Source organism: Leuciscus leuciscus, assembly GCF_965113295.1.
Source record: "Leuciscus leuciscus genome assembly, chromosome: 14".
Classification (NCBI taxonomy): Eukaryota; Metazoa; Chordata; class Actinopteri; order Cypriniformes; family Leuciscidae; genus Leuciscus; species Leuciscus leuciscus.
This window is the reverse complement of record NC_138738.1, coordinates 32,632,413-32,648,753: the sequence shown is the minus strand read 5'-3', so window position 1 is coordinate 32,648,753 and position 16,341 is coordinate 32,632,413. Positions and strand designations below refer to the sequence as shown.

Sequence of the window (16,341 nt, the reverse complement as noted above, 5' to 3'; positions counted from 1 at the left end):
AAAGCGCTATATCAATATCATTCACAAAGCAGTGAAATAAAACACCGTTGACGTTTTAACTTAGAATTTATTTCACTACAATACAGTTCAAAGTTCCAACATTGTCTGGAAAGGTACAATATTTAATAACAGGACGTTATGTGTGGAAGAACTCACATTCAAAACATATAACTTCTAAAGTAAATAAAACTATAGAACACTTCACAATTTACCAATCTCACACAATTAAACGACAGTCATTTAATATTTGTTCTATATGAAAAGGCAACAGAGTAAAACATGACTGGTTTCAGACACTGTATTGAGCATCATAGGATTAAACAATGAATATCAAAGCAAACAAAAACATAAGACTATGCCTTACATATAAAACATGAGCAGCACTTATGTGTAGATCATTGGTAAACCCACTCTTATGTAAATTATTGCACTGAATTGAATTAGATAATTTACTCAAGAACTGAATGAGACAATAGACCTTATTCGTGGAACAGAAGAACAAATTTGTCCCATTGAATCAGATGCAACAACGTGCATAAGAATGGTTTTACACAATTTACACATATGTTTTTGCCTCTCCAAGGCTGTAAAATCTTCTCGTCTGTTTGTAGCTGGTTTCCAGAATACAATTTATGTTATAAAGCAAAGGAGACGCTGCTTATGTTCCCATGGCGATCCTGAAGTAAAATGAGGGATGCGCTGAGGTCTTGGCAAGAGAGAAGACAGTTTTATGCCCCTGCATCCGAGACGCAGGCGGAGTATCTGTATGTGTAGAGTTTGTTATCTGCTCCTCCGCTCAAGATCAACTAGAGAGAAAAGCAGACAAAGAAAAGAGAGATTGAGATACACCCACAGAAATATCCTCCGAGTTTAATCACTGTTAACTCTTTCCCTGCCAGCATTTTTGATGCACAAAAATGTCATGGCCCCCAGAATATTTTGTAGTACGATTATATGAACATGCACTATATTCAAAAGAAAGAACAGAGCCTGTTTTCAAACAAAACCATTTTATTCTAGCTTCATGCATGCTTTATTATAAACACTTGAATTTTGCGGTGGCTGAGAAACAACTGAAGAAAACACATGCAAATAGAAAAAATACCTGCAAATTAAGAAAACATCTTCATCAGTTTTACAACACATGTGTGCTCTGAATACACATTTTTTTGTTGTTGTTGTCATTCTATTTTTAAATAAGTTTCATAATAATGTTAGGTAATGCAGGGTCCAAAGATGAGAAGGCAAGTTTTAAAGTTGAGACACTCACACTCACACAACACATATTTTAAAAACCTTTTTGTATAAAATGTATATTTTATTTGCAACATTAATGTTAACCGCAATAATAAGAAATTTCTGTGGTAAGAACAGATATTCAGCTGATGGACACCGCGCTGTGTTGTCATGGGAACATCCCAGGTGAAAATGATGAGGAAATTAAGTTGTCTTTTGTTGCTCCCTTCACCAAGTGTGATCCAAACGGCCACATAATGGCACACTGCCCTTCGAAGGGAGTAGGGCATAGGGATGCTCACGAGCAAGAAGCACGTCCAAGCCGTGTTCGTCACTTTTTGGGGTCCCCTAGGAAACATTTCCGTTGTGGTCTGTGCTATTTGCAGTGCGTTTCTGTATTTGGTTGTGTTGTGAGTATTTGGAGCACACGTGTGTTGTGAAACTGATGATGTTTTCTTAATTTGCAGGTGTTTTTCTATTTGCATGTTTTCTTCAGTTGCAGCACGTTGAGCTCTCTCGGCCACCGTAAAGTTTCATAAAATAAAGGAACATTTTGAACAAAAAGAGAAAAAAACATTTTCCAATGACTACAACATGCTTATGCAATGCCTTTATCGCTTGTTTCTGCTACTTTTTTGCCTGTAGGTGAATACTCAAATTGATGCTTCCTCGTTTCCTCACTCCTCCGTCCTCCAGCCCGTGACCCGGACACCGACTGAATTCAGCCATCTTAAAGGACATCTCAGTTCTCTAATTGTACCGCGAGGACCGAGGGGTGAGGAAGCTTCCAGAGGAGCTATGAGAGAGGATGCAGAGGTGTATCCTATAAGGAAGTCTTTCTTGTCGAGAAACCTGACGCATATATAAATTCTCCTCCCACTTCAAATCTGTTACAATAATTTTAATTTATGCTTTACCTTTGCAGTTTAAATAAACCATATAGCACAGATATATCAACAGGGCATCTTGCTTTATCTTTATTATTTATAAATTTATTAAATAACCAAACTTTAACAACATAAGGGCAGATCCTTTGAGCGCAGCTGATGAAGTTTTGAAGTGACGCTCAAGTGATCAAGAATATTCCAATATACAAATAAGATTTCCTTTGACTCCTCCGCCCTCATTTTCTTTCCTTGCATCCTACAGGGGGTGGAGCTGAGACGCGAGGATGCACAAATAAGAAATGAGCACCCTGTGTTTTAATCCAGAGATTCTGTACTCTTTCAGAAGATGCTTAAAGCTACCTCTACCATATAACAGTGAAAGGGTTCTGTCAATGGCGGGGAAAGAGTTAAAGACCCCATGAAATGGTTTACATGCATTTAAACCATTTTCCATGTTACCATCTTCTGCTATCTAAGCTGATGTACCTCTTGTACTTTTGTTGTTACCAAAACAAATAAACTAAATGTGAAAAAAAAGTCAGTTTAAAGTAGATCTTTATTTTTAGAGTTTCAAATATTTGAATGGTTTGACGTACCCCATTCTCTGTCCAGTCAGCACACAGTACTTTGTCTTCATGGGCAGCAAGATCATACAGAGGAGCTTTACAGCTGTAAAGAAGAAACCAAGACTGTTAGGGACACGCATGCAGGAACAGGACGGTGTTGTGGTACAAAGTATCTGTGAGTCACACACCTCCTGATATCCCACAGTTTGACCACATTATCTAGAGATCCTGACACCAGCTGATGCTCATGAGATGGAGACCACCTGACCACCGTCACCCAACCATTATGGGACGTCAGTGACAAGAGAACTAGAGAGCCATCTGGAAAATGAAAATTGAGATGAGTAATGAAAATAGCTGTCAGTTTGAGATGGCATTATTATACAGAATCTCTGAGAGTCACCTTTAGACCTTGGGTCCCATAGACGCACATGTCTGTCGGTGCTGCCCGAGGCCAGACGGCGACACAGAGGAGAGTATGAGATACAGTTGAAAACCTTACTGCCCATCTGCAATACAAGAACATCAGTCTCTAAATCCAGCAGCCCTTAAAGATGATGTGTTTATTGCACTAGTGGTGCTAAATTCTTGACTCCAAACTCTATCTATTACTACTCTTTTATGAAGAACTGGTGTCACTCACTAGCGTACTCTTCTGCCCGCCAGTCTCTGCATCCCACAGACGGATGGTGTGATCCCATGATGCACTGCACAGTTCCTCTGCATCCATCCAGAGCACTGAGGACACTGCCTCATTATGGCCAGAAAGAGTCATGACGGGAGTCTAGAGCAGAACAAGAATTTATGAAACTGCAAACCATTAACTGATAGCAAGAGTCTTTGAGTCACGAACATGTACAGATACTCACCCGTGTGAGCCCCATCTGCTCCGTTTTCTGTTTTTTGCGTGGCCTGTTGGGTTCCTCTATTTCATCCTCTTCCTCTGTTGGCACTGAGGACAACAACAATACAAGCAGGTTTTTATAAATGCATTACTATACATCCCTTCATTGTTTTCCTTTTTTGATGGTTGGACGGTTTTCCTTGTGTAATTCAAAAGGACATTTCACAGAAAAAAGGTTTCTAAAAACGTACCTGCTGACCATATCTTTAGCATTTTGTCCCATGAGCCACTGCAAAACTGAAGAGGAAAAAACATGAGACATGACTAGCAAATCAAATCAATGATGTTACTTTTGGTGCAAATATATAAATATATATATATATATATATATAAAAAAGCAAAAATATACATAAACTACTGTTCATATTTTGGGGAATGGTAAGAATTTTTTATATTTTTATCTCACGAAAGCTGTTTATTTGATCAAAAATACAGATACAGTAAAAACAATAATACTGTGAAATATCATTAAAATGTACAATAACTGTTTTCTATTTTAATATATTATAAAATTTAATTTACTCCTATGATGGCAAAGCTGAATTTTCATCATCATTACTCCAGTCTTCAGTGTCACATGATCCTTCAGGAATTTATTCTAATATGCTGATTTGGTGCAAAACAGTTGAAAACAGTTGTGCTGCTTAATATTTTTGTAGAAACCAATTTATTTGAAATAGAAATCTTTTGTAACATTAAAAATGTCTTTAATGTCACTTTTGATTAATCTAATGCATCCTTGGTGAATTAAAGTACTTAGTACTTATTTATAAATAAATAAAAATGTAGTACATCATACAGTAAAGTCCAACAGACAGAAAGACTAACGAACACACACAAACCTTTGTCCTAGTCGGGTCAAGGGCAACTGTGTCCACACTTCCTGCGTGTCCTCGGCAACAGTGTCGGGCCTTCACTTTATTCCGTTCGGAATTCCACTCCCACAACATGATTGTTTGATCAAGAGATGCCGTCAGGAGCAAAGAGCTCAGACCATCTAAAAGCCACAGAACCATCAAACGGACAAATTCAGAAACCTCATGCATCATTAGTTCTCTTAAACGTCAATACACTCAGATTCACACATAAACGCATCTCATACTGGTTATCTATCAAATAAACACTTGTACGTTTCTTACCTCTCTTCACCCAGGCTACATCCTTCACAACATCAGTGTGTCCAGCCACAGTCATCACCGCCTTCCCTTCCATTGACCAAATCCGTGCAGTCTTATCATAAGAGCCTGTGAGGATCCTGGGCACAAAGCAGAGAACGACTTGAATTGATCAGCCACAAAACTGTCCAAGCAAATACATTTTTGACTTCTGTTTAGAATGTTTTGGATGAAGCGCACCATTCAGAATCTGCCTCCACCGAGCTGATCCAGTCATCATGCATGATACACTCCTCTGGCTGTGGGGCTGTGAACTTCTCTACATATTCTATTTCCACCACTTCTTCCTGTAAACACACACGAGCATGTAATCATATATGTTTTTGCATGTTGAACAGATTAGCTGTTTCACTTTCATAGCAGTTTAACTGTTAAACACAGCTTGAAAAAAGCTAAACGTCACACCAATTCATATGGATTACTTTTACAATGTATTTGTGCTTTTTAAAAGCGTAAAAAAAAATTGTTGCATGTATAAAAAATGAGAAATTTTTTTAAAATCTTCATTTGAGTACCCAAGACAAACAAAAGTGGTTTGAATGGCACGAGGGCAAATAAATAAAATAAAGGGCAGAATTTTCATTTTTAGGTGAACTACTAAGCTTAGTCTCACATAGGCTACGTCTGAAATTGCAGAGTAGGTACTTCTTTTGAATAAGTAATTACTTTGTGACCATTAAAAAAGTATGTTCAAAGGCTGCATCCGAATTCGCATACTTCCCTACTATATAGTAGGTGAAAAACAGCATGTGACAAAAGTAGTATGTCCAAATTCACAGAACTCATAAAAGAGTAAGCAAATGTACTCTGAAGTGTGCATACGATGGACACTTTAATATCCCATGAGGCCACTGGAAAGGATTCATAATTATGACAATGAAGCAACACAACTGATGCTGGTAGGTCACATGATGAGTATGTCCAGATTAAATTTATACTATATAGAACATACTTTTTTAGTGGTCGTGAAGTGATTACTTATTCAAAATAAGTAACAGCTCAAGGGAGTATGCAATTTCGGATGCAGCCATACTGTTTTTTTTCCTGCTATGGGAAGTATGTTATTGTGAAACACGGAGAATATTAAAGTACACATTTAATTATCGTCTAATCTGCTGCGGAAGACAGTGAATTTTTGCACAGGCAATATAAAAAAACATACTTATACTAATAAGTTCTAACACATCACTGTCTTTACACTGACACCTTTCGCGACAGTCTGGTTAACTTCAGGTATGTAAAATCTTTGAAGTGACTCCCATGAACACAGAATAGTGACGAATGTTAATCTAGAGTGACGTAAAAGTTGCATGAATTCCGATTTGACAGTTCAGATTGAGGTCGCATTGCAAAACATCTAAACCTGTATCGAATTTAGGTCCACGTATGGAAGTGGCTCAAATCGGAATTGAAAAGATCAGATTCCATGTAGTTTGTGCTGTTCACACTGTCATGACAAAGTCACATATGGGCAAAAAAAAATCTGACTTTTGTGCCTTCAGTCTGAACGTAGTCAAAGGGTCAGTGAACAAACTGTAGGCGGTCTATAGATATGTGTTGGTGAGACTACATTAAATGCAATGCCATACCGTTGAGATGTTCTCTGTCTCCATGTGATTGGCCAGTGAAGTGCGGAGAAACTGTCCCCGAACCAGAAAATCAAACTCAACATGTTTGTGTCCAGCTGGAAAAAGAGACATAAACGATGTGAATTTAAATAAAAAATACAAGAAAAATATAACCAAGCTTCAAAAGTCTAAATCTAATCATTAAATCAACAGAGAGAATCGGTAACACTTTACAATAAGAATAACATGGACTAAGAATGAACAATACTTCTACAGCATTTATTAATCTTAGTTAATGTTAATATCAACATTTACTAATACATTATTAAAATGAAATGGTGTATTTGTTAACATTAGTTAATGCACTGTGAACTAATATGAACACTCGATAAACAGCTGGATTTGTAATAACTTACAATAACAAAGATGAATAAATACTGTAACAAAGGTATTGCTCATTGTTAGTTCATGTTAGTTAATGCATTAGCTAATGTAAATGAGACATTATTGCAAAGTGTGACCAGATATTAAAATTAGATTCCACACAATTTTTGGAAAATGATTTTTAAGAAGTCGTATAGTGGGCAAGTATGCAGCACCATAACAAGATAAAAACACGTCTAAATGAATGATCAAAAATCACCATTCTTCGCTTCCAGAAGCTTGTTGATGACACCACTGAGATCCTCCACCTCAGAGGCAGCAGGGATGGAGAACGGAACATCATCTATCAGATACCTATAGAGAAGAGCATATTACATCTGATACATACACAGTGTACATACTACATCTACCATCATATGAACACTGTAAATACTACTAAGCAAATTCAGCTGGATATCTCTTATCTAGCTACAGCTAAACGGTTCAGCTATTTGTGTTAAGCACACCATATACTTACTTTTTGTTTTCGGTGAAGAACCGGGCCTGTACCTGCGACATTTTATCTTATTAGACGGCAAAACTATATAGAAAACACATCTGAATACAAGCGAACTTCACTCTGTGTGGAGACACTTTCCCACCATGTGGTTCCCAATGCGTGCGGGTGGAAGACATGACAGTCGTTCGCAGAGCAATCGATGACTGACTGACAAATGTGTTCGCAAATCGCAACTAGTTACGTCTGAGTTGAGCTCCAGTCCAAATTGCCTGAAGTTTCTTCGGATTTCCAGTGAGGAAAAGATGGTAAAAGGTTTTTCAAAGTGAGTTTGTTACAGTGCAAACCCATTTAACAACATTTTCTGTAGATATGTTCAATATCTCAGTTGTTCCACCAACACAGCAATGAGATGCAGCACATAAAAAAAAAAAAAAATCCTTCTCTCTCCTGCTTCTCAGATCTTTTTTTCCTAAAAGGCACCAACAATCTCACATGTCTAGAGGTACAGAAGAGATCTCAACAATGTATCGCATTGTACCATCTGTGATCAAATATCTGAATTTAAATTTGATTTCTCATCAAATTCTTCTTAAACCAAATTTTCTGGGCAAAATACTTTCACCTAAAAAAACAACTATTTTCTTTTACTCATTTTTATCATAAGAGTCTTATCACCGAATATAAACATTGCATTTAACATACATATATACATATATAAGACATACTCATTGCCAAGTTTTGTGATTTCTCTCATGCTCTGACAAGGCATATGTTGACTTTTTTTTTTTTTTTTTTTCTTATTTCATTCTATTGTTATTTCCCCTAAAGGAGAATGAAAGTATATAAATATGTGTTTATATCTTGAGCTATGAACATTTCCTTTTGGGAAACACTATTTCGAACATTAACATTAGATGGAACTAGTCTTTTTTATTCTTCTGTGACTAGAAACACCAAGTCCATAGTTCAAGAAATTGTGCAAGTACAAAAGAACTTTGTTCCATTTTCCTGCATTCTTTTCAAATACGTGATGTCTTGTCAGCCAGTAGCAGTTAGACAGCAGATGTGATAATGTCCTTCTACATCACTGGTCTAGAGTAACAGCAATATCTCATTTTTAAATGTATCATCACATCTCTTTATCCAGACATCCTTGACATACTAGTCCCATGCAGTCTGATCAACACCCATCACGTTGACAAGCCGACACAGTAACTTTTCATTGTTTTAGGTCACGTCGCCCCAGCAGGCCGAGGGGTCAAGGTTGCGTCTGCTGTGGGTCCGCAGCTGCAAAAGGTCTCTCTGTTTTTCCCAAGACCCTCCGCTGCTGCCGACCTGCCTGGGGACACCATGCAACTCTCCTGAGTCTGCTCCCTTGGCAGTGAGCACCCGTGGGAGGCAGGGCGAGAGATAACGTACCGCTTGAAGATCCCCACATTACCTCACCAGATAAGGCAGAGGGAGGGGATGGAGCCGAGCGCAGTGGACATTGGGCCTTTGGGTGGAAGAGAGGGCCGAGCCCCTTCACTCAGCTCGAGGGAGACACTAAAGTGCTGTCATTTCGAGACTGGTTCGGGGGGCTCGCCGCTGGTTCCCATGGCTGAGCGAGCGGTACGAGAGGATGTGGCACAGGAGCGGGGAGAGATGGGAGGAAAGAGTGTGAGGACGCACAGATGGACACAACCATGCGTAAAACAGGCAACACACCGAGAGCCAAAGAAGTGGGTGAGTGAACGAAGTAGCGGATGGTTTGCGCTCAAAGGGATTTAAAATCATTTGGTTATTATGAGTAATGAGAAATCATCAGTTTGTATTGTGTATTAACATGCGCATCAAAAGTGAATATCATGACTTTTCACATAGTCCCAAAATAGCTTAATGCAGAATGTTTGATTTTTTACATTGAAATTTATAAATGAACATTAATAATTAAATGAATATAAAAAAACAATAATATTATAAATTATAAATGAAATTAACAAATAAATATTCAATTTAATATAATTAAAAAACCTTTAAAAAAATGCATATTATTCTAGTTTAATTTCTTTTTAAAAAATGTGCTAAAAATATAATCTGCGATGAAAAAGTTTATCAAAAAATCTAAATAGAAGCATTTTTGCAAGTGATTTCTTTTTGGACCCTACTGTATAACAGATTTATGTTGTCACTACTAACATTTAATTTAATAATTAGAAACAATGCACTTATTGTGTACATACCTATACCTATACACACACACACACACACACACACACACACACACACACACACACACACACACACACACACACACACACACACACACACATATATATGTATATATTTTATTTATAAATATATACATTTATACAAAAAGCTTTTGAGCTGCCATCTGAAATTTTCTTGTAGAATGATAATTTTTATCAAGCTTGTATATTTAAATTCAGTAATTTCACTTAAATGGCAATGAAAATGACCTATTAATTGTAATTAATTTAAATATACGAGCTTGATAAAAATTATAATTTTAGAAGAAAATTTCAGATGGCACTTAGAGGCTTTTGCATCTGAACTCTTCATATAGCCTATATATATATATAGGTACATGCACCTCAAAAGCTGTTTTGCAATACAACATGAAAACAATAAATACATTGTACCTAACAACAGTTTTTTAAATTTATTTTTAAAGTACATGGAAGTTAAAGACACCTAATATAAAGTGGGACCTATCTCTAAACACTCACAAAACATTGTGCATCCTCATCCTCATTCCTTTGGATTGTCTTAGGCAAAGTCTGGGCCGACAACTCTATCCAGGGCATATAAGAGCCAGAACTCTCCCGAGAATGCAGCGAGAGAGAGGAGTCGTGTTCGAAACCTCAGACAAGCCTTCCACAGCCTGCAGGCGGCTTTACCCTCCGTCCCTCCAGACACAAAACTCTCCAAGCTGGACGTGCTGGTCCTGGCCACCAACTACATCGCCCACTTGACCGAAACCCTGGACCAGGGTGGGATGTTGGGGGACTATCCCATCCTGCAGAGAGCAGAGTACCTGCATCCCGTGAAGGTGAAAGACTCTTCACTACATTACTTGCAAAACTTATCTATCTATCTATCTATCTATCTATCTATCTATCTATCTATCTATCTATCTATCTATCTATCTATCTATCTATCTATCTATCTATCTATCTATCTATCTATCTATCTATCTATCTATCTATCTATCTATCTATCTATCTATCTATCTATCTATCTATCTATCTAGAGCAGTGGTTCTCAACCAGGGGGCTGGGGCAAAACTAAGGGGCCTCCACAAACTTGTAAGGGGCCTCAAGATGACCTAAAATTATTTAAAATAAGGCAAAACAAGCATGAAATTATGAAAAATACTAAAACCGCTAAAAATCAAGGCATTTCTTTTCACAGTTTTTCTCAGTCGCTTTGGTACATTTCTCGAATCATCCTTAAGATTGGCAAACCAGTAAGTGCATTTCTCAAAACGATTCATTCAAGCAGCTTCACACAATGGATTACCAGCAAAAGCCTTTAACTTGCTCAAAATCCTTACTTCATCTCTCAACAGTAAGTATTTATGTCAATGAACATATCAGTGGCATTAGAATGACAAGAACTTGAGTCATTGTTTGCAATCAAGGTAGTCAAAATGCTTAGTCATGTTGTCAATATAACAGTGTATTCTGTCGGTATTTTCAGATGTAAACTATGGCTATGATTTTGATGACAATGATTAAAAAAGCACACGACTTTACAGCTGTATGACATATATACAATTCAACAATGCAAATTTGCATATTACTCGTGGGATATTGATTGCAAGAGACTGGACAGGATTCACAGTGCTCTCTCTCTCTCTCTCTTTATATATATGTATATATATGTATATATATAGATATATATACACACACACACACACACACACACACACACACACATACTATGTGCACGTGTGTGGTTGTGTGTTACATTATGTCTCTATAAAGTATATTTACTGTATAATGTAAAATGCAAGTGGACTACAGTAATATAGCATTACAGTACAGTATTACAGTATAGTGAACATTGTCTGATTACACAACTGTTCTGCCTTCAAACGTTTGAATGATTGAGGACACGGTTGTTCTTCCAACATTTGGCTGTACCTTTCGACCCGCCTCGGCCATAAGGTCATGATTGAGAACATGGTTCACTAGCGGCCCTTATTTCATCAGAAACATCTCTACGATCTTGGCCTCTTCTACATCTTCCACTGTTTCTCCTCTGTACCCTTCCACCACACATCCGTACTCCTCTTCTTCTTCCCAGGGTCACTGTTTGTGTTACAGAATTTGTAACACTGTGTTGTGCTCTCTATATATGCTTGCTTGCAAAATGAATCTTCATGAGATGCACCTCTGAGAACTGGCTTATCATTGGTTGAAATTCCCCTTCATTAGTGAAATTCAAAATTCACCTTTGTAATTCATCAATTCAGGACACATTTACAAAAAAAAATGTCTTATAGAAATGTATAGAAAATATGCTTGACAGTTTATGACAACTTAACCATTTTGCATTCAATGACTTACGCAATGCCTATGTTTTGAGGAGTAAGACTCAACAGGAAAACATACAGACATACAACATTCTATTATACAGAAAAGTATAATATATTTTGATCAACATGACATTAGCAGTAGATAATGTAGGTAACAGCAGACATTTGGACATAATCAATTGCATGAATGTACCAAAGCATTTTCAATTTAAAAGAATGAGAAATTGCTTTTATGATGTCCACAAGATGATGTGAAGGTTGAACAAGTAGTTTTGAGAAATGCACCTGAGAAAAGCAACTTTGAAAAACTGTATTTGGTTATTTTTATAATGAAAATACAGCCTTCTAGTTATGCCAAGCTCCAAAATATTTTATAGGGTAGAAACTGTGAGTGAGGGGACGCTTCAAATATTGTTATGGACAAAAATTGTTGCCTTGAAGACAAAAAGGGTTGAGATCCACTGATCTAGAGATTATTTTACAGTTTTGTGTAACATTCTTCCAGGTTTTTTAAGGATTTATGTGGATATTTTTGATTACCTAAGCCAATCTATAAGCATTCTGAAGGTCTCCAAGTGATATACGTGTATCCTCTTTAACAGAAATGGCCCATGCGTTCTCTTCTCTACTGTGGGAACATAGGAGAGCGACTAGCAGGAGCACAGATCAGCCAGGAGGCATCTTGCCCACCTAAGGTGAAAGCAGACTAACGGACTGAGAAAATGTCTGAGAATTGTTGGACAGTTCCATTTTTTTGTGAATGGAAAATATAGATTTGAGCACAATTTTTTAAGTATGATCTCTTTTATCAGTTATGTTTCCACATTTTTTTACCTTTTATTTTGATAAATCACTGTATAATTGTTTACCCCACATATATACTGTATAGTCAGTTGTTCACTTGTCCCAATCTTCCATAGTAAGTCAGCTAATTTGTATTCGTTTGCACAAACTGAGAGAAATTATTATCTGTGGTAATATCACATCAGTTTTAATTTTTCATTTTAGGAATTCCTCGATTAGGGTGTCTTTAATTATGTCGAATATTTTTACTATTTGTTGGCAATTATTATTGTTATTTTTTAAAATATAAAAAGGAAAATTAGAAGTATTAATAATAGGAATACAAACAATTATAACAAGTATTTTACAAGAACACAAAGAATTTGGAAAACTCCTATTTTGAAAAGTAAACATTATTAAACATTTTAAGAGATAAAGTAAATAATTTAGGTCATGGGATAATATCCCATCATTTTGAACAACTTATATTGATTGTAGGGAAGAGAAGTTAGATAACTCAAAATATTCCCATTCAAAGCTTAACTAAAAGTTAACAAATCGCTTTATCTCTGCCGGCTGTCCGTATCCTGAGTGTTTGGGTTTAATATGCATGTTTTGCACTTGATAGTAATAAAATGAATGTCTTGATTAGTGGGAAGGGAGGATTGTTATAGGGAACATTTGGTAACCACACATGAGTGGACAACCCCCATGTCCTCTTAATCATGGTTACCTCAGCAGATCGTTTAAAATTATTACAGGCAGTAAAACTCATTCAAGAATATTTTTCCCCTTCAAAAGTTACAGTGTTCTCTACAGTGTTCACAGTATTTGCTCGGAAAACAAACCATTTACTAAGCACTTACTCTTAGGAATGAGGACACTGCACTGCCATGTATAGTATTGTGCAACTATAGCATTCTATAAAGCATGCATGTCTTTCAAGATAATATTCATCTATGTTCTGCAGGTATTGTCATCATTACGTCTTCCTGTACCCTCATGTGGGCCACTGATCTATGACAGAACAGATTGAGGTTGATTAGACTGTTAACTTTGACTTAGTTGAACCTTAAGTCCACTGCTTTACCCTCTTTTCTTGATGAACAAGAACATTTGTGACATAGTCTAAATTCTTAATGAGAGAAATGAACACTACCAGTCAAATGTTTGCACACACTGAATTTATGTCTCTCGTTATCTTAAAAACATTTTGGTCTAAGCTAATTCTTAAATGCTTGAAGTTTATTTGGGACCTTCTTCAATGTTTAAATCATGCATGGATAAAACATCTTCATGTTTCATTTTATTTCAAAACTATAATAAAACTAATCTCAATTTTGTATTCTTTTATCAAAATAATGTGTTTCGAGGAGTTTGTTGCAAGATAGTAGAAAATGTACTTCACTTTCATCAGTCATGTTGAATTTATGTATTTATTTATGTAAAAACACAATGAGAGAAGACAGACATGCAGAGTTATGGGTAGGGGTCAAAGGTCATCATCTATGGTGGTTTGCATGTAACTTCAGAACCGGAATGGTTAAAAATGGCTTCTTACTACAGTAAACATGCATCAGCATTTTTGTGGGTAACACATTACAAGTTACGTAATCAGATTACTTCTTTCAAGAAACTAGTAAAGTAACGCTACTACAACTGAGTTACTCAAATAAGTAACGCAAGTTACTTTGTTTTCCCATTGACTGACTTTGCATTTCCCTTAGCCTGAGGCTTATTCATTTCACTTTATGTGCCAAAAATATAACTTTTGTTATTAAAAAACAAACAAGCAAGCCCAGCCCAGGTGAAAAAAAGGAACGCAAAAGTAACATAACTTTATATAAAAAGTAACTAAGTAACAGTTAGTTACTTTTTTGGGAGTAACGAAATATTGCAACACATTAATTGCCTGATTTAACAGTCACATAGATGTTAATTATCATGAAATGTATAAGGATTTAGATAGATTCTATCTAATCTGTATTTTACTTGTAATATCCTTTGCTTCAAGCATTAGTTATTTTTACAAAATGAATGCCATTTCTGAGAAGACACTGGTTATAACATGTCAACCACCATATACGTGGCTAAATGTGTGTTATATTTTTGTGGTGTGGAACATAAATGCCTATCCTCAATTATTCATATCCAGAGCTCCAGGTCTTTGGGCTCCCATCCATATGAAATGGTCAAGGCTAACTCTATAAATCTGTCTATGTTCCTGATAAAACCTTTTTCTCATGTTAATAGCCAAAATGGACCAGAGAGAACTGCGCTACTAAGGCAAGGGTTACGGAGCCAGAGAACGAGGGCAAACGTTTGCTGCGTTAGAATCTCTGCCACCACAACTCGTTCTCACCATTTAAGGAGCGATCTCAGCAAGAAACATTGAGGAAATTCTGGGATCTATGGGGAAAACATGTCAACACTTAAAATGAAAGGCTCCAATTAGAGCCGAACGAGTTTTACAGCCTGATACAATATTGGCTCTTTTTGAAGTTCCATTTAAACATTATTTTGAAACATCAAGAACATCTTTAATATCCAAAGAAACCAAAAAAAAAAACAAGAAAAAAAAAAACATGTGCCTTTTTCAGGATACTGTATTTTGAAGATCATTTTGTAAGACCCCAAATAAGCTTTACAGATCTTTATTAGAAAGGGCTTTTGTTTTTCATGCTTCTTCAATGAACCATGAACAATTATTGCACTTGCACCTGCTGTGGAACAGTCTTTAAGACACTACGGTCTGGTTTCACCAACAGGGTTTAGATTAAGCCACGATTAGGCATTAGTTCAATAGGACATTTCAGTAACTTTTACAAACATGCTTTAGAAAAAAACATTACTGGTGTGCATCTTGAGACAAAACAATGGCACTGATATGTTTTAAGATTTGTCTTATTTTAAGGTGTGCTGCTTTCAGTTAAAACAGCTTAAACATGCATTTTAGTCTGGGACTATAGGCTTAAGCCTGGTCTGTGAAACCAGGGGTAACAGTTTACAGACGGTAGACAATTAAAGTCACAGTTCCAATAACTAAGGAGACCTTCCTACTGACTCTGAAAAACACCAGGGGAAAGAGGTCCAGGGTCCCTGATCACCTGTGTGAACATGCCATAGACCTGCTGCAGGAGCCATGAGGACTGCACATGTGAACACAGCCATAAACTGAAATGTCCGTAATGTAAGACACCTAAGACAGTGCTACAAGGAGACAGGAAGGACAGCTGATCATCCTTGCAGTGCCAAACCGTCTCCCAGACGTATTCGAGAACTTGCAAGTGCCTTGGTGGAAGAGTGGAGAACTGTACATCTCACATGCAAGAACTGGTGAATCTGCTACAGTTTATGAGGATGATATGCTCTGCAGTTATTAAAGCAGATGCTTCCACTTTTAATATAGACCCCCCTTAGGGACTCATCATTCCATTTCTGTGCGCCAAATGTTCAGACAAATATTTACAAATTAAGAAATTTGCTGGAAAAAGGCATTTGGCAGTGGAAGGCAATTTCTTTTATCTTAAATATATATATACATATATAATTTATTTTGCCAAGTTCTGATCAGCGGTTCTCGGTCAGGGGGCCTCAAGATGACTTCAGTTTTTTTTTAAATAAGACAAAACTATTAAAATATACCACAACAAAATTCACTCCACACTCAAAATCTGTAAAAAAAAATAGGGCACTGTACTTTTAATTTGAAGAATTTTTCCATATTTATTTTTGACAGGTGTTTTACCTGTATTATGAATTTTACTATGCATTGTCCATAAAAAATAACAGATAA

The 16,341-nt window shown here is 36.6% G+C and overlaps 2 protein-coding genes across 2 annotated transcripts; one reads left to right on the top strand and one right to left on the bottom strand.

Moving 5' to 3' along the window:
• Positions 1–47: 47 nt before the first annotated feature.
• Positions 48–7,397, bottom strand: wdr12 (WD repeat domain 12). Its single transcript, XM_082190046.1, has 13 exons — positions 7,238–7,397; positions 6,980–7,074; positions 6,358–6,452; positions 4,949–5,055; positions 4,733–4,848; positions 4,436–4,590; positions 3,785–3,830; positions 3,559–3,641; positions 3,333–3,473; positions 3,093–3,198; positions 2,878–3,010; positions 2,720–2,792; positions 48–806 (listed from the first exon to the last, which is right to left on the bottom strand). The coding sequence occupies exons 1-13, from the start codon at positions 7,276–7,278 to the stop codon at positions 729–731; spliced, it is 1,269 nt and encodes a 422-aa protein (XP_082046172.1). The 5' UTR covers positions 7,279–7,397; the 3' UTR covers positions 48–728.
• A 1,212-nt stretch (positions 7,398–8,609) lies between these two features.
• On the top strand, positions 8,610–13,912 carry tcf23 (transcription factor 23). Its single transcript, XM_082136635.1, has 3 exons — positions 8,610–8,944; positions 9,993–10,271; positions 12,365–13,912. Exons 1-3 carry the CDS (start codon positions 8,687–8,689, stop codon positions 12,470–12,472), a joined length of 645 nt encoding a protein of 214 aa, XP_081992761.1. The 5' UTR covers positions 8,610–8,686; the 3' UTR covers positions 12,473–13,912.
• Positions 13,913–16,341: the final 2,429 nt, after the last annotated feature.

Coding starts and splice junctions, on each gene's coding strand:
- wdr12 (XM_082190046.1), bottom strand. CDS start 7,278: ATGTCGCAGGTACAGGCCCGGTTCTTCACCGAAAACAAAAA. Junction 4,591..4,732: donor TGTAGCCTGGGTGAAGAGAG/GTAAGAAACGTA, acceptor TGTGGCTTTTAG/ATGGTCTGAGCTCTTTGCTC. Junction 3,831..4,435: donor TTGACCCGACTAGGACAAAG/GTTTGTGTGTGT, acceptor TTTCCTCTTCAG/TTTTGCAGTGGCTCATGGGA.
- tcf23 (XM_082136635.1), top strand. CDS start 8,687: ATGGAGCCGAGCGCAGTGGACATTGGGCCTTTGGGTGGAAGAGAGGGC. Junction 8,945..9,992: donor ACCGAGAGCCAAAGAAGTGG/GTGAGTGAACGA, acceptor GGATTGTCTTAG/GCAAAGTCTGGGCCGACAAC. Junction 10,272..12,364: donor AGTACCTGCATCCCGTGAAG/GTGAAAGACTCT, acceptor CCTCTTTAACAG/AAATGGCCCATGCGTTCTCT.